This window comes from Heterocephalus glaber, unplaced genomic scaffold (genome assembly GCF_053883595.1).
Source record: "Heterocephalus glaber isolate CG9 unplaced genomic scaffold, H.glaber_assembly_v1.0 deba00001610, whole genome shotgun sequence".
Taxonomy (NCBI): Eukaryota; Metazoa; Chordata; class Mammalia; order Rodentia; family Bathyergidae; genus Heterocephalus; species Heterocephalus glaber.
Genome location: NW_028258381.1, coordinates 18238146 through 18257150, shown reverse-complemented (window position 1 = coordinate 18257150; position 19005 = coordinate 18238146). Strand labels below are relative to the sequence as shown.

At 43.7% G+C, this 19005-nt stretch overlaps 1 protein-coding gene across 7 annotated transcripts in view; it reads left to right on the top strand.

The window, feature by feature from the left end:
• The window catches only part of Auts2 (activator of transcription and developmental regulator AUTS2), a 1122451-nt gene that overhangs the window by 804099 nt on the left and 299347 nt on the right, over nucleotides 1-19005 (top strand). For all 7 annotated transcript variants that reach the window (XM_087195769.1, XM_087195767.1, XM_087195768.1 and 4 more), the window contains one exon: nucleotides 5981-6010. In XM_087195769.1, coding sequence (XP_087051895.1) covers nucleotides 5981-6010 — 30 coding nt within the window. The remainder of the gene's footprint in view (nucleotides 1-5980; nucleotides 6011-19005) is intronic.

Here is a 19005-nt window from a genome sequence, read left to right as displayed (position 1 = left end):
GAGCACCTACAATGCCCAAGGCCTGGGGATAAAAAGATGAGCAAGGCATTGCCCATACCCCGTGAGTTCAGTCACTAGGGTGGAAGACTATTGCAGATCACAAAATACAGTTGTGTAAGGAATGAAGAAGAAATTAATTCTTTCCAGAAGAGTACTGGAAGATTCAGAAAGGGAGCTATGTTTTAAAGGTGAACGGCAAATTTTTAGTCAGAAACTTGGAGAAACAGAATTCTAGGTAGAGGGAATTGTTAAGTGTGAAGACAGTAAGGCCAGAAGGTGGGACTGTGTGGGTAGGACTGGTGCCAGGGATGTGTTAGGGTAATGCTCCTCAATGCGGTTGTAGGCGGAGGCCAGTCCCTAAACTGTTTGAAACTAACCTACCGTGAGGTTAGTATGCCAGTTGAGAATGAACATTGGGAAACTTTGAGTAAAGAGCATCACTTTCTGTCTGTCAGATCTAAAAATATTAATATTTGTATCTGTCTATTTTTTTTAAGACAGGGCCTCCGCATGTTGCCCAGACTGGTCTCAAATTTGTGGGCTCAAGCAATGCCCCTGCCTTATTAGCCCTCCCAAACAAGCTGAGACTACAGGTGTGCACCACCAATTATTACAGGAAACCAAACCAAACCAAATGGTCCTTCACCACAGAAAGCTTAAGAGCTCCTGCGTTGAGGGAGTACAGGATTTGTTTAAAACAGAACGTAAAGCGTCATAGGTCTTGGGAAGTGTCATCAAATAGAAATTCAGGAAATCACTCTGATCAGAAAGGATTGGCTTAGAAAGGACGAGTCCATAGACCCTGGAAAGCAGTCATTAGCCTCTTATAATGACAGAATGTAGCCCTGCACTAAAGCAACAGCCACAGCCATGGAGATGGAGAGGCTGTGGAAAGTTGGATCCATCGTGTGTGGTGGGAGAGAATGAGTCTGCTCAAGGATGGGGTCAAGGGTGATAACGGGTCTGTGCTTTCACAGTTGAGTGATTACCTGGTGGTGCTCTTTCCACGAAAGCATGGGGGAGCCACGGATCGGAGGTGAGCAAAAGGTACAGAGTCCAGATTTAGATGGGTATTTAAGTCTGAAATATCTGCAGTCAGCAAATGGAAAGTTACCATTCATCATCATGTGTACTCTCTACCAGCCATCATCTGTGTTGCTTCCATGTATCAACTCATTGTATCCTCTCCTTCTTTTCAAAAATTAGCAGCCACATTTTACAGAGTAATAAACTGAGGCACAGACAGTTTAAAGAACATTCCCAAAGTCACACTGCTGGCAGATGTGGGCATAGAGATTTTTTAGTCTCAGCATATAAATGGTTGCTGGAATCAAGGGAATCTTTAAGGATTCCTCTGTAAATCACATAGAAACAATAGGACTACAAATGCAACTCTGGGGAGACAATGGCATTAAAAATATGCAGAAAAAGGGGCTGTGGAAAAATACTGGGAAGGAGCAATATCGGTGAATGTGTACAAAGGGAAAAATTTCAGGATATTCCATTGAAACAATCTAAATACTAGCACTAGGGATTTTTTTTTTATTAGATTATGGTACAGTCCATACAGTGAGTTGTAGTATAGCCATTTTTTAAAAAAGGCGATGTTCCAGGGCAAATATTATTGACTGAATCAAAATATCTGACATGTTACTTGAAAGCAAAAGCCAGTTAAAAAATATTAGGAATTCATTTTTATTTCTTAAATGTGAACATGAAGAGTGAAAATTGTATATTTCCTTAAAAGACTGGAAGAAATTATACTAATATGTTAACAGTGTCTACCCAAGTTTAGGTGCAATTTTAATGAATGTATCCAATAAATATATACTTTTAGGGGCCAGGGATTTAGCTCAGTGGTTTCGCCCCCCGCTAGGTAAGCACAAGGACCCGAGTTCGATCCCCAGTACCAAAAAAAAAACCAAACATACATATATATATACATGTATATATATATATATATATATATACACGTATATATATACATGTATATATATATACATATATATATACACATATATATATACGTGTATATATATATATACATATATATATATATATATACACTTTTAAGGGGGTTGGTGGCTGGTGGTTAGAGGAGTTGAGGGGATAGGGTGTGACTGAGAAAGGAAGATGGCGCCTCGAGCAGTTCATGTCTAACTTAGGAAACAACAGGGAGGAGAAGGTGAAAATGAAGCTGAGTGGTAAGCGTGTTGGGATGGCTGGGACTTGGATTAAGACTTGGTGGCTTCCTAATTGTGCAGTGCAAGCCTTTCACTGGGGTTACGTCCACCCCATTTTCCTCCTTTGTCTGTGGTGCTTTGTGTCCTGTCTTAGCCCGAAGACCCAGTGACCAAGAACCCTTCCCTGTCGATGGTGTAAGGGCTAGTTGTTTCTTTTTGTTTCTTGCTTTTAAGATGGAGGAAAATAATTTCAGCTTCTTGCAGAGGGCTTTGAAATCTTGTCATGGAGAATGCTTTGTCACCTCAAGCTGGTAGTCGGTGTACAACCTGTTTGCTAATAAAACAAAGCAGGACCCCGGTGTCAAAATGCTTAAAATGATCAAACCAACTGGGACCCCATTTCCACACTGGACATGCCTTTTCCATTTCCCATCCCCGTGCAGATCATAAACCTGAATCAGGAGGTGGTTCAGTGTGAACTCTTATAAATTGGAGTGGGTATCTGGGGACTGAGGAGTGGACACTTCTTCTTTTAACCTTTGAGGGCCAAGAATCATTTGGCCAAAAATCCACAACATACTGAACTTCAAATGTGAAAGCCCATACAGTGTATTAAATGTGAATTTGAGACCGTGAATTCTCCCCACACTGACTCTATAAAACAGCCTCCTTTTTTCATAAAGCAGGCCCATAAACCACTGCCAGTGAAGCAGAACGCCTTCTCAGGACTGTGGCTTGCCTTCCATCTGGGGTTGTCAACAAACCCCCTTTATGAGTGGAATAGACCTCTTGTATGTGTCGAGCTTCTGGCTTTTTACAGAGTGTGTTCCGGAGCCAGGCTAGGCAAACGTTAGGCGCTGTTTGCTGAGTGCATTTATTGCCTTTGCATAATTTATGAGCTGGAGGGGTTGACCATCATTCGTCTCTGCCAGGGGCTGGCACTCGAGGCTCCAGAGAGCGGAGCTGTAAATTGGATGGTGCGCTCCTGCTGAGCTCACGGCAGAGTCCTCGGGTCAGTATGGGAATTTAGTACCAGAAATGGAACTGTTTGCTCAGCGCACCATGTGGGCCCCAGCGCAGCAGAGACTGTTTGGCAGACTCTGCGACTGGCCTTGTCTAGGAGCTGTCACTCACCCGGCATGTTGTGTGGGGAGCCTGAGCATTTTTAATCGGCTTGGCATCCGTGCTGCTTCCATAATGGATACCAGTAGGTCTCAGTTCTTCGCCATATGCTTAACTCTGGAGACAAGGTGCTTCTGGGTATATCAGTAATTACTTGATGCAGAATTAAGTGGACCTTGAAATTAGAACTGGACTGTTGGAAAGCAGGAAGCTTAACACTTTGATAGAAATAACCGTTCCCAGGGACATACTGCTGTTAGGATGGGGGTGGGGGGCACTGGTTCTTTCCCAGTATCCCACGCCTTCCCACACACAGATCCGTGGGGATGTGGGCAACTGCCACGCCACAGCCTTCAGCTGTCATTGATTACCGCACAAGGAGAGCTGTGAGCAGCTGGGAGAATGAGGCTGCCTGGCAAAATGATCTTCTCCCTTCTGCACTCCTCCTGACCCGTACTTTGTCACTCTTGAAACTATGCCCAGAACTTAGGAACCTCTAGGAGGGCTTAATTAAAGGCAGCAGAGAGATCACACGATCAGGAGAACACTGCTCCTCTTCCATCTGCTGTTCTAGGCCTTCAGAGTCTTCATCTCATACATTTTCTTTCTCAACTCATTTGACTTACTGTAATAGGAGAATTGCTGATCAGGCAAAAGAGCATAAAATTGAACCATCTGAGATTGGAAGCTTGGTGGGAAGTGATGATGTGGTTGTATTTGGTAAAATCACTGCCACTCAGTATCTGATAATCCTGTGGCACCAAGGAGCCACAGGGAAAAGCAGAGAATGTTATAACCCTCTTGTCTGTAAGATCTGTAAGATTGCAATTTAAGGTCCTAAATGGTTATGGTACAGAGTACTTAGTCTGGGAAGAGGAAGTAGTCCCCACATTGTGTCTTATACTAGCAGGATGTCCATTTGAAGGAGGCTTTTGTTACCTTCCATTGAAAGCACTCTGATAATCATTGAAACAGTAAGATAACGTACTCTTTTCTAAACCAAAAGAGTCCAGAGGCAAGATGCTCTGAGATGGGTTCACTGGCTCAATTATGTGAGCCCTTTCATCCCTTGCCACACCATCTTGCTTTTGTACTTAGGCTTTGCCTCAGTTTGGCAAGATGGCTGCCACAGGACCAGACCTCACACTCTCATAGTTATGTGAGAGGGAAGCAGGCAGCTATTTCTGCCTTTCTCCTTTCATTTCATAGAGATATTTTTTTCTAGAGCCCTCAGTAGATTTCAAATCTCACATTCCAAAAGTGAGTCTTATGGATACCAATAGCTGTAAGAGAAACTTAGGACAGAGAGTATCTGCCTTTTTCAACCTCATAGTGTCAGGAGAATATACAGACTAGGGAGAGAGAGTTGTAAACAGCCCTGGGTATCTATCTAGCAGTGAGTGCCTTCCCAGTGAGAAAATTTATTTTCCATTTTTGTTCATAGCTATATTGACTCCAAGACCAGGTGGCCACACTAAAAAACTTGGCATCCTCTTAGAGTCATCCCTGCCACTTCCTTTCCATATCCTCAGTTATCAATTCCTACTGGTTCTCCCTTCCGAAATGCTCTGCCATCTGTTTCTCCCTTTCCAAAACTAGGCACTGTCCTGGTGTAGATGGCGTACTAGTTGCTGAACTGCTTGCCCTGTGACTGACCTTCCTCACTCACTGTGTGTTCTGTCCTGCATCCCATGGAAAATCACCTTGAAGGAATACAGTGCTGACCGAGCCACACCCCTGCTCCATGTTTGTGCTTTAACCTTATGTCTCTTGCAAAATGGAAAGCTACTTGAGAAAAGATACCGCATCTTGGTTGTTTATCTGTCTACCTTAGCAATGCCTTCTCAAGCGCTGTTGAGGGGATGAATGGATATATTTATCTGCTGAGTATTTTCTCTTTTAAAACACAGCCCCTGTTTTTAGTCTAATATTGATTAACAAAATGTTCTTGGATTTCATAAGAAATTGTTGTGGGTTTTTTTTTTCCTTTTCTTCAGGTGAGGAACCCACTACTGTGAGTTACCATACTGTGGTTACTCTAAACCCAGCTCAGCAGTTGGGCTTTAGAATTTGTTAGATAGGACGTTGGCTCTACTGCTGTGAAGCATATATGTTTTTGCCCATATTGTTGCACTATTGCCCCATCTCTTACATCGGTGTGTTCTCTGCAGGGAGTGTTCTTTTGTTCTCGGGCATCACAAGTGGTAGCCCTTGCTCATTATGTTCTGTTTCCTTTAGAGTCCAAATGAGAGAATGCAGTGCCCAAAGGTTTACCCCGTCCTTTAGACAGAGAGAGACAGCCTTGCAGAGAAGCTGAAGGTAGAACATGTCTGGGATGAGCTGGTTTTGTCTTGGAAACATGAAAGGATCTTGATTGCCTCCACCCTGTGCAGTGCTGGCTCCTTCGTGGCTGCGCCCTGTGTGTGCAGTGGCCCCGCTCGTTTGTGTGACTGAGCTCTCAATGCCCTGAGCCCAGGAAGAAAACAGGGCACAGGCAGCAGGTGGACCGCACAGAACAACTGTGCTTCTTGATGCTGTGTGCTAGCATTGAGCTAAGGAAACTCTCCAGCTCAGACATTTCCTGTTTACTCCTCTTGCCCTGCTTGGAAGGACGGGGATCAAAAGCAAAAGCATCATCATAACACTGACATTTGTTCTCTTGTCTTCATTTGCAGTGTGACAGTGACAGTGACCAGGAAGAAAAGGTAAGACCCCCCCACACTCACGTAGACTGGCACAGCACAGTGGTCCTCTCACATGTGCCCGCAGGGAAGGGAGCCAGCTGCACGTGGCCAGTGCCTCTTCTCTTCCAAAAGATGGGCATTATCCACACAGCGACATGTCCTGTGATCAGATGCAATGTCTTTAACTTACCAGAGCCACTGTTTTAAAAATAAGCCCTTTAGCATTGCATACGTGGGATGCTGCGTTTTCACTTTGTGGAAGATGACTTACAGACCAAAAAAAAGCATTTTTAAAGAGGAAGTTATTTTTCAATCCATGGCGGGGAGATGAAACTTGCTACTGTGTTTTTATGATGTCATCTCTGCCTTCCTTTTGCTGACCTATTTGCCTCCTCCTGCTTTTCTGTCCATATATCTCCTTCTGAATAGAAATGCTCATGGCATGTTTCTAGGAATGCCATCTGGGCTGGGGGTGGGCAGGGAGGCCAGGTGGGAGCTGCTAGGTGGGAAGGCAGTTCTTCCAGCAGGTACATCCTCTGTCTCAAGGCTGTTGGCCACCAGTTCCATGTGGATGAAGAAAAGAAGCTCAGTTTCTGGGCTTCCAGAAGATTGGATCATAACCTGGTAAAATGAGCTCTCTGCTACCTGAAGCAAAGGAATTGTGTGTTTGGTCATTCTTTCTAGCTGTACCAATCTACCAACCAAATTTCTTTCCACTTTAATTGCTATTTATATATTTCAAAGCAGTTGCCTAAATATTGTGGTTTGTAAATGCTTGGCACCTGAAGGAGAGACTACTCCTTCCCCCATTTCTGAATCTGTCCTGGTCCCAGTTCTTTGACTTTGACCTCCTACGGGCTTGTGGATTACACTCAGGGTCCTGTGGTTAGTATTTAGTGAGTTCTTTCCATCGAGCCCAGAGTTTTTCCTCCTTCTCTGCTGCCAGTCTTCAAGAGAGATCTAAAGGCTCTTGTTATGTACTGTCGTTAATTTGAATTCAGCATATGTAGCCTGTTATAAAATGCGAGACATCATCATTTGAGCAGGTCAAGCATATTCAGATGAAGACAAATGGTGCTTATTTGATTTCCTTAAAATCAGGAAATGAAAAAAGTGCTCTCTGGAGAAATCATGTTCTGCCTGACTTGGATGATAGACCAATGCATGTCTTCCAGATAAGAACAGGCTCTCGCCTTGAGGTTTTTATCTCTGAAGGACGGCCAGGACTGTCAGCTTGCTGACATGTGCATTATCCATGTCATTTTAAACAAAGTGACCTATGGAAGGGTGTGCTGTGCTGTGACATGGTAATGGGCTGTTGGATGACAGTGAAAGTACACACTGGAAAGGGGGCCGTGGATTATTCTTTTGTTTAACTGACAAGTAGGAGCTTCCTTCCTCCAGCCCCCAGGAGTCTCAGCTCCTTACAAGTTGAACCCCTGGTGTCTCAGGAGGTCGGAGGGCGGTGGGTACCAGAGACAAGTGGACAGCGGTCATGGCTCCGTATTTGAGACATCGTCCCTGTCCACCTGAGCCCCCAGGTCACATTCACACACAGGAATCGTCTCCTCATTCTGTTGGGCCTCACTGAAAGCCAGAAGGGGCAAGAACCCCTGGCCGTTTCAGGAGATCTACAGGCAGTGGTTGATCTCACTCTCCAAGTCTGTGGCCCTTCTGCAAGAGGATGAGTCAGATTCAGGGTTTCAACAGCAAGCAGACATCTTTCTTCAAAAGACAGTGTGAATTCAGAAACATCACTTATCTTCAGCAGTAGTGGAAGATGGTGAGGCTGCCCATTTTGCACTCTTTGTGCCTTGCCCAGTGACTGTGAGCTTGGCTACACACCCAAGTGCCCCAAGGTGCTGCTTTCTTCAGGGGCCATCACCTGGGCTTCACCTCTGGCCCCTTACTCCAGAGGCTCTGGGGACCTCCGCTCCCACGGGTCTAGACCATCCCCTGACTCTGGGAATTTCTAGAATCCAGCTGCCGTGTAGTCAGAGGGATTTGGGCCAAAGGTGCTTCTCACATGTCAAGGGCACCCTAACTAAGCCTCACCTGCTCTCCCGAGTCATTTTGCTCAGGCTTCCGTCTCTGAGTGCAGGAAGAAGCAAAGCATCAGACAGAAATTAGTGATGAGAGGTGGAGAGGTAGCCCATTCCAGCCACGCAGAGTTTGAGATGCTACAGGCAGGTAACAGGAAAAAGTTAGGCAAGCCCAAGAGAGCGGCAGTGAGGGGAAGGCATGGCGTCAGGAGTGTACCTCTGGTGTCTGGCTTGCTTCCTGCCTAGGCCCCAGGCTACTTTTCCTTTGCACCTTGGCACTCCTGCAGGTCGTCTTACCAGGGAGCCCCACCACAACCAGCAGCCTTGTCAGCTGTCCCTACCCTGCTGCATAGCATTTCTGCAGAGGGCTCCCAGCAGGAGCAATCGAGCTTCAGTATTGAAGTCCTGCCTGTTTGCCCTATTGTAGTTAAGACTGTTAGGCTTCCCCTTCCAGACTGGGATTGTCTGGTGTGTATCACCGACTTGAACACTGCCCTCCCAGATCTCTGTCGGAGCCCGGGCCCCTGTCAGCCTCGTGTGTACAAGAGCCTCTTGCTGTGCCCCTCGGAGTCTGGCGCTAACCAGGGCTGCTTTCATGTGCTGCTTGGAGGATTCGCATTCAAATGTGAATTGCTAATGGCAGAATTGATGCCTCTCAGTGTCCTGGGATCCCTTCAGCAAGCCCCACCAGAGATGCCACGGGAGTCAAAAGTGAGACTTGTAGGGACCCACTGGGATTTCTCTCAGGAAGACCTGTCATTCTTTCTCCACAGGGATCCGCGGAAGCGGTGGTCTAAAATTAGGGTACTGTATTTCACACAGCTGACTGAATTAAGATAAACTCTGCTTTCCTCTGATACAAAGCTGTAATTTATAAAATGATACCCTTACTAATTAATGTGGAAGTGACTGGGAAAGGGGCTAAAAAGCAGAGCTTTCCCTAAATGCAGGAAACAGACTTGTACATGGAGAAGGCTTTGACGAAACACTGAACCGAGCATCCCCGATGCCCCACTCCCCACCGCATGAATACATTTCCTATTAATGTCAGAGAACCTGGAGGACTTTTGTGAAGAGTAGAAATTGGGTGGGGAATTAGAGGAGGCTGTGAACACTCTGCACCTCAGATGTGGGATTGTTCTTCTTTGTAGTTAGAGCAAAGAAAAGAGGCAGCACTTGGCACCTTAATCACCCAAATTAAGCAATTATTCCAATCCCCCACTTGAAATGAATTGGTATCATGAGAACAAAGAGGTAACATGCACAGTTCCACATGTTTGGCCTCTATTTTCTTTTGTTTCCTCGCTTTCTCTACCACTGGCAGCAGCCCATTATGTTAAGCAACACCCCCTATTTGGTTATGAAGTTAATGTAGAGATTAAAAATAATTCTCTCTCCAAAGACTCTCTTCCTTTTTATTGTGTGCCATGTGATAGAGCCAACTGGAAGGCATGTGGCTCAGGGGTCAGGCTCTTAGGCCTTGGGGTCTGATGGCCCAGGCTTATTTCTGACTCTGGCCCTTAGTACTTTGTTGCCGAGGACAAAGTCTGGATTTTCTCATCTGCCAGATAGGATGAGAAGAGCTTTACCCATCTGTGTTCTTAGAACAAGTAAAGGAAGGCACGTGACTCAATACCTGGTCCATAGTAAATGCCCAGTAAATGTTAGTGACATAATAAATGCTCATTAAATGTTACTTGGGAAAAGAAGACTGGCATCCTCTTTCAAAGCTCTGGCTCTGCTGGAGAACCTGCCAGAGGGCTCCACCAGCTCCTGAAGCTCAGCCATCATCCCCAAGGGTGCTCTTTCCTGGTGCAGGCCAAATGGAAGTGATAGATTTTGAAGGGTCTCCAAATGATGTGTTTTAAACCCCTTATCCAAACACCAGGCTTTCGTCTGAGCATAACTTGGAGCCAAGGGCAGGTGTGCTTACCTGAGGACCGAATGCTGATCAAGTGACCTGTACAGGATCTGGTTTTTTTTTTTTTTTTTTTGGTACAGGGGATCGAACTTGGGACCTTGTGCTTGTGGGGCAGGTGGTAGAACCACTGAGCTAAATCCCCGGTCCCTATACAGGATCTGTTCCCAAGTGCCACCCATTGTGGGCTCACAGGGGAAGTTCTGATTCAGTACTTTGTGTTCGAGGGTGTGTCCAGAAGATCTCTAGTTTTAAAAAGAGCTTCCTAGGTAATATTTTGATACAGAAGTGATTTTAAGACTCAGTATCTTACAACAAATGCCAGAAAGAAACGTTTCTTGCCCCATATTTGCTGCTTTTGAAATTTTTACTGTTTAACAGAAGGACTTGAAAGCTGTAGAAGTGTAACATGCGTGCATGTTGGCATACCACACATGCTGATGTGTGGCTATCTGGTATGAACATACATGCAGAACACACATACATGGTCACACAGAAATGAGCCTTTCTCCTTCTCGTAAGAAAGCTGTTACCATGGCTCATAACTGCAGTTTCTCCTATCCCCTGTCTCCTGGCTGGTTGATAATAAAGAATAACCACCTGGAAATAACCACCTGGAAAAGGGTTGCTTACTTCAAGTGCTTTGCTCTCCAGTGCCCAGGAAAGTCTACCGGGACACTAGCTCAATTCAGGTGCAATGTCACCATATCCCATGTCCACTCTCCCTCCACCCACATGTGTGTACTTCTTGGTTCATTCTAACTTTTTAATTCATGTTAAAATCCTGTTGTGTTCACGTGTGTGAGAAAATGGCAGCTTCTAAGAATAGCAGCAAAGAAAATCAGTAGAAGCTTATATTCCTAACTCAGTACAAACCACATGCCTGACTTGGCTCAGGAAGGACTCAGAAACTGCTGAGATGTCAAACTGAAGACTGGGCATGTGGCTTGTGCTTGTAGTGGAAGAGTCCCATCCCTTGATTGGCCACATTTAACACTTGGTAAAGTTTGTGCACCCTCAGCAACATTCCAGAAGCTCAGAAGGCCCTCAGTGTTGCTTATGGAACCCCTATCCTTGGTTTTCAAATAAGACATGTTTTGGTCAGGAGACAGTTTAGAGGTGCTGTCCCATTCCACAGCTAGAAAAGGAAATTTCTCCACTCTTCCAGATTTCACAGTAGCAAAGAAAGCAGCGATTACCCGGGAAAAGACTAGGGTTGTCTTGTTTCTTAACTCTTTATCCCTAGCACTTTGCATGGTGCCTGGTGTGAATTAACCCCTTTCCTGATTCGTAGCTCCAACTGGAGGGGTTGAATCCCTGTGTCTATTTTCTAGCCCCCAACCAATGTGTTGTCTTTTCCTCAGGTTTCTATATTTCTTTTACAGTTTCATTTTCTCATCAAATGTTTCTAAGCCATTTTAAAGTTTTCCAGTGTATTTGGGTAATTTCTACAGTTCTTGGCTGAGTTTCAAAGCCTTTCCATTTTGGATCCCTGCTTTCCATAATGCCTGTCCATTCAAGCTCTTTTTACCCCTCCAAAATTATGTCTGAGTTAAAATGACATTTTATTGTTCTTCCAACATCATCACATTTCCACTTGGCTTAATTGTATCATATCCATCCAAAACGCCTATTGATATCATCCTTGGATTAAATGTACACTGCAGATTATTTTAAATCCCAAATCTCATTAAATTTTCTTTTTTGTGTCATAGAATTTTCAGGCCAAACTAAAAATTGTTTCACTTATTCTGAATGCATTTGTACAATAATCTGCCCATTAGCGTCATGTTATAAGTCAGAAAAAGACAGGAAATGTACAGATTTTTTTATTAAGTGTCAATCAACAAGATAAAAATTCAGGAATTACTAGAACCTTGTCAGACATCTTCAACTAAACAAACTTTAGTGTTTTAGAATGCAGAGTGATAAGGCAGAACAGGTTCAAGGTAGGTATTCTGTTGTTTGTGGTAAGTGAGTAATAGAGAAGGACACTCAGAGGACTTGGTTTCTGATTTCTCATAAACAGCTGTGTGGCCTTGGGCAAGTTACCTAATGGTGCTGAGCCTTAGTATTGTCATCTGCAAAATGAGGCTGGATTCAATGACATAACATTGAATATCCTGATTTTCCCACATAGCTATTTACCCCAACAGCATGACAGAACCCAGAGGGAAATTAATATGTGATTGTGTTTTCCCTTCACTAAAATGGAAAGAAGATTCTCTAAGAATTGTTTCATTCTTTCAACTCTCTTGAATTCCTAAGCAAGAATAAGCATGGTAGACAGACTTGGGCATACCTGTGTTGACTCTTTCAAGTAACTAAAGAACATATGCAAAGAACTAATATCTTAAAAAAGGGCTCTTTACCTCTGTGTTGGTTCATTCATTCAGTCCTGTTTTTTCCCAAGTACCTACAAATGAACCAACACGAACGTTGTAGTTTCTTGACTCTCTTGGGCCTGTCACCATGTACCTGTCAGGAGGCAAGAGAGCAATTAGTTTAATCTCTGTCCTTCAACTACTATAAGTATTTGGAAAATCATGGGAACTAGGTGAAGAGCTAGCTTATATAATGTGTTTCAAGAACCCACATATCATTTGACCTATTAAAGGGATTCTTCTGGAAATGTCTGAGGTTGAACACATTCTGCATTTGCAGGGAAAATATTCTGTTGCTTTCCCTTAAAATGAACCATTCCTTTGGACTTTGTGGCTTACCTGAAGGGGAAGTTGATGAAGGTGATTGCTGTCAGCCTCACGAAACTCACCATGAGCCATCTGTATACCAGCAGCATTTGTACTGGTGATGCCTATCCTTTACCTTTTATTAATATTGCAGCTGAGAAGGTCAAATTGACTCTCTTCTGTACATCATGTTAAGTGCTAGCTGTAGACCTGTGTGGCACCTTCAGATACTTGAAAATAATCGGAAGCAGCTGTTGCCCTTGTTGTTCCAAATGTGGCTTGACTCATAGTCTACCAAGTATATGCATATTTATGGAGGCAGAAGAAGAGAGTATTTGAAGTAAGGAGTGACAAGGAACCCTGGAATAGGTGGTTGCAGTACTCAAGGTGCTGTTTGGGCCTCAGTTCTGGCTGTAACTCTTCATCTAAAAACATAGATGCTACTAGTTTCTTGAGACAATGGCAAAATAATAATAAATAAAAAGTATCATCTCATATTAAAGAGTACCTTAAATTACCCACAGCACTTTAACAAACATCATTTTATATGACCCGTTAAATATTTTTCATGGAGATCTATGTGCATCATCATGTACAACACTGGCTGATCTGCAAGGTGCCCACTCTGTGTTCAGTCCTTTCAGAGGTCCGCCCTTAACTTCTCAAGCAAGTGTCATCATCTTACAAATTAAGAAAATGAAACTTAAGTGTTGGCTCTGAGACAGATGTACAGGCCCGTCTGAGGTGTGACCTTTTTTTAAACCTGGAAAATAGTTATCCAAGGTGAAAAGGAAAAAGCCACATATTGCTGGGGATTTAGCTCAGTGGTTCTGGCACCTGCCTCGCAAGTGCAGAGTCCCAAGTTTGATCCCCGGTACCAAAAAGAAAAGAAAAAGCCACATATAAGGGGTGTGTGTGTGTGTGTGTGTGTGTGTGTGTGTGTGGTTTGTTTTGAAATGGGACTCTCACTATGTTGCCCATGCTGGCCTCAGCCTCCCAAGTAGCTGGGACTATAGTTGCATACCACCGTACCCAGCTTATGTGCAAGATACATATTTTAATGGTAGTGTATGCATGTGAGTGGAAAAGTCAGCCTGGTGGCCACCATGATTATGTAGAGATGTGATCCATACCAATCAGTTGGCTAAGCTTCAGCCATATTTGACCATGGAATTCAGTCTTCTTTAAATATATATATATATATGCTTATATATGTTGTGTGTATGTACATTTAAACACTGAGGGTTTTATTTAGTGATTTCATGGGCTCCTAGGTAGTACCCCACACCTAGCATGTGCCTGACATAGTGAGTGCCCTGAAAATATTAGTGTTGTACTTGGAAGTTGCTTTATTACCTAAGCCCCAGAAAGGGAAAAAGAAAGGGACTTGCCTTCATCACCCAGCCAGTCAGGGAAGAGCTGCTCCTGCAACAGGAATTTCTGGTTTCCGGTCCAGAGCGCCTTGCCACCCACATGGTCTCCACAGTTTTCCTGCTATGGCCAGTGCATTGGAGAAAGGGTCGTGGTGTCCCCATGGCTTCTGAGCTGTGATGCCCACAATGGTTTGCTTCGTGGTTGTCATTTGCCCCGTCAAGGGCCTTCGTGTCCATCCCAGACACCAATTCTCACTCTTGCAGAGGATCTCTGGGTCCTTCGAGGCCACAGGACCTTTCTTTTGTAGCCGCAAAGGCTACAGAGAGTATCCCTGCAGCCCACACGGTAGTAAGTATCTGAAGCAGCCATGTCTGTGTTAAAGATTATGTATTTGCCACTAAGGGGAGAATATAGTGTTTATCGGCTGGAGTGCGTGCTGGCTGAGCTGATTACGGCACAGCACTCTGTCAGCCAATGATTTGTCCTGTCCTTTATCATCTGTGTCACTCAGCAGTGTGCTGGCGAAGGGAAGGGATCGCCCCCTTCCCTTTTTTTTGTACCCATTTCGTGTAGAAAATTTGTATTTACTTTGGGAGTGTAATTTGTTCCTCATGGATAATGTGACCCTGAGCGGAGCTGGATCATGGGTTAGTTGAAGTGATATTTTCCGCTAATGGTAGTCGTACATCATTGCTGTCAGCTCGGGTTAGGAGGCAAGCACATTACAGCTCCATTTTACCTCTGCAGGCATCTGGGATTATTTGCCATAACCGAGTATGACATGACCGCACTACAGAGTGCATTAAAATTTTACTGGCTTCTCAGGCAAGTCCCTGGCTCCAGTGCGTGCTTCAGGCAGGTAGTCTGATGGGGACCCCAAGGGCCTTGACTTCCTGCTCAGAGGTGTTGTGGGTAGAGGCGGCCTAAGCAGTGGCTGTTCTCCTCTGGCCCTAAGAAAGCAGCCAGGGAAAGATGACCTCGCAGGGAGTCAGCCTCCGGGTGTGTGTGTCTCTGGGCACCCAGACGGGCAGGTGACAGACTGCCCTGTGCAGACAAACAGGAGCTGACCACAGTAGCTGCTCTCACTGCTATCTCCTGATGTTTCAGCCCCCAGGTGGATAGGGAGTCGCTCCTTCTCCAAGGAGAGCCCAGGGTAAGCGCAGGTCTTGCCAAGCCTTGGGCAAATTTTTATTGTTCTTGTCCGCTTGTGGTTGAACTGAAAGGAAGGAAGGAAGTGTCCTCAGTATGGCAGAATCCATGTCTCTCTGTGCAACTGGACTGAGCCTGATATTCTCATAAGGCCAGTTAGAAGTGTTGGCCAAGACATTTTACAGTCCTCACCCGGACCCAATGAATATAGGTATGATGCTTACAAGGAAACTGAGGTTCAAAGGCATTGGGTTATTTATAGCATAATATTGGCAGAAATGAGCTGACTCTAAAACCATAGGGTTCCTAGTGTTCCATGCTATCTTGAGGCAAAAGTAACTATTACTTAAATAATGTTTACATATAATTTACATATATTGAGTTAATATTATGTCCACTTTACAGAGGAGGAAACTGAGTCATAATGGCTTTAGGTGACATTCCCAGGGTCCTGTCCATGGTTAGTGCCAAAGCCAGGTTTTATACTCACGGCGTCGGCTTTGAGCCAATGCCCCTAGCCACTAAGCAGGACTCTCCCTCGTGCCACATTCCAGTAAGCCCGGGCACTGATAGGGGACGACTGGGGAGAATGGTAACATGTTGGAATAAAAGAAAACATTCAAAGAATATTTTATCATTTCACTTGTAGCTCAACTGACATCCAACAAAATATTGCTCAGAAAGATGTTCTGTAATGAACTTTAATTAATACAAGTCCTATTTGCAGTTAGCACATTACTTGCATGCAAATGGTGCCTCTAAGGTGCTTGAAAGCCATTTATTTTGGTAGTTAAAACTAAGCAGTCACTCTGACAAAGGCTTCGTTCTTTTACATCACTAAATGTCCTTTGTTATTCGTATTAGAAAGGCTATAATAAACATGTTGAATCATGATCTTTTAAAGGACAGTATAAGGTTCTTACCTAGAAACCAGTAAGATATGGATGAGAGCCCGTGAGCTGCCAGATAGAATAAAAATTACCAAGATTCCATACTGGTGAATTCTGGGTGCTGGACACTTTGACTTTACACATGTGACTGCAATGTTGATATTACATTTTGTTCTGGACCAAAACCACACCTCTTTCTACCTCTGTAGACCTTTGCCTCCCTCTCTTCCAAGCTGGAGATGTTACCCCTCCTGGAAAGAAAGAACAAGCCCTCCTTACCATTGGCTGGGGACATGGTAAGGTAATAATTCATAAACGTATTCAATAAACCATATGTAAAACGAGTTAGACCTTGTACCTGCAGGGCATTACTAAAGAGCTACAACAGAGGAGCCATAGAGAAGCATGGCTTTTCTCTGAGAAATTTAAAATTAAGTTAGCACACTAAGATTCGTGCTCCCTGGCCCACTCCGCTCCTTGAGCTTGCAAGTACACACATTGATCTTGCCTGCAGATGAGAGTAGGTCCTGGGATTGACCCGAGTTTCTCCTCTAGCCTTAGATCCAATCATTCAAGTAGTAAAGGATAAGAACAAAAGTATTGATCCAGTCATCCAAAAGTAATTATCCCTCTTAGATGGTCTGTTTTGGATGCAGCAACAATTTTAAATAACGTATTCCTCAGAGACAACATGACAAGGTACGTGGATTATTTACTTTGTTCAAGTAGGGTCATGCTTGTACCTCACCCCTTCTGGGGCCTTTGGTGATGTGCAGGTAGGCTCCTTTCCAAAGAGCAGATGTTGAAAAAACTCCAAGTTTACCCAACAAATCAAGTACCAAGCAATTATTTATTATACAGGCATTCATCAGCCTTCTCTAGCTAGGTAATTGTTGTGTGACCTCTTACAATGAGAGTCTTAGAAGAGCCTTCATGAATCATTAGGTCATTTTAAAACTTATATTTTCACAGCTTTGGCTTTGTTTATGTTCACAGGGTTATCTTTTCAAAGGCTTTTTTGTTTCAGATAACATAAACCAAATAAAGAAATGTATATACACTTTGAAATTCAAATAAGTATTAAAATCACCAAGCCATCAGAAGGGCAGAGATACACAGAAGCATTGAAAAGGGACTGTCATAATCTCCTTGTCTGTCTCTACATTTTTTGTCTATCCACTGTAATCTTGATTGATTCTGGGGCTTGATCCTTCCTTTTGGTAGAAATCATGACCTCATCCACATTTCAGCTTTAGTCAACAGAAGGGAGACTGTCCCTTTCCACTGCAATTACCCAGATCCAAGGAAAGGATTCTAAGTGGCTAAGATAAAGTCAGGTGCTGAGGATTGGTTCTCCAGAAAGTACTGCAGGTTGGCCTAGTCCTAGGGCTGAGTCAGATGCTCATACTGGATCAATCAGCTGTTGGTAGACAGAACCAACCATGATGTCCAACAGTGCTGCTCTGCACATAACTCAGTATGTAGCGCTAAGCTGGCAGGGAGCTCAAAAGGCAGGAGCTGGTTATACAATAATATTTTCTGTAAAGACTAAACTAAACTTCCTGCTGTTTGGATTAGGCACTTAAAGGCACCGCTTCATGACAGTCATAGAAACTACCTTGATAATCTAAAGTTAACACTTTAAAAGGAGCACAGAATCTGAAAGATGAATGTATGTTTATAATTATATTTAATAGTTGCCCAAGTATTCATGAAGTATTTTAAGTTCTGTTCACAGATTGGTTCTATCTTGCTTAAACTGCAGAAGGGCACAGGGGTTCATGTGTACATGTATTTAGAATGGACTGGAATTCATTAATATTTTAAGTATAGTAGATGATGAGTTACTCTCCAAGTATAAGATAGCCACCTTGAGAAATACAAAGGTCTTTTAAGTCACTAGGATGTCAATTAGTAAATTACTTATGTAGGGTACAAAATGAAACCTACTTTTCCAAAGGGATTGTAGTCATCCCAGAGTGCCTAATTTATGTTCAGTGTAGTTCTTCTTAAACTACACCAGGCAGCCATACTGAAATAATTTTCCTAAGCCTGGAAAGTAGTAAGCTCAATCATAGTTTCTTGCACTGCAAGCTTAGCCCCCAGTGTGTGCTGAGCCAAGCACTACCTTGGGAACTAGGGATAGAAAAATGACAAAGACATAACAAGCCTTCAGAGAGACATGGTCTAATTGAAGAGAAAGCTAGGTACCTTGATGAATTATAAGACTCCTGCAGTATATGCTGTTTCTGAGGAATGGCAAAATGTCTGAATACAAAAAGCAGAACCATACTGTCAAGAGGAGTCAGCATTTGGGTTAGACCTCACTGAAACACATGGAGCAGATAATTACTAGGTAGCAAGGATGGTGCAGATAATGGGCAAAGGGAAAATTATTTGCAAAAAGCAGAGTTGTAAAAGGCTTAGCATATGGAGAAGAGCATGAGAACTTCTGTTTATATGGAGCAGGTTCACGGTAGGGTGTGGGAGAGGATGAGACTGTGAATGTAGATCGGTATAAACAGACCTCCTGTGGCAAGATGAGAGTTTGGGCTTGATCCAGACCACAACCCAGAGGACTTTATGTAGGTGAATGACACATCAGATTAGACTTTCTGTAAGAGAATGCAGTCAGTGTCATGAAGAATGGGATGGAAAGGAAGAAAACTGGTTAGATGATCAAAGAGAGAGCTGTCATAATAGGACACATGAGAGGAACTGCAGTCAGTGTAATGGGGAAGGAAGGGATGTGATTTTGGAGGCATTTCTGACGTGAACTGTCATGATGTTGTGACTACTAGGATAGGAGGGCTAAGGGAAGAGTTGGGGGACTGTTGGGTACTGTTTTGACTACATTCCTGGGTGGAATTCCAGTAGCAAATGGAGAATGTCAGGTGAGTTCTGGGCAATTACAGGTTAAGCATTTCTAATCTGAAAATTTTATATATGAAAA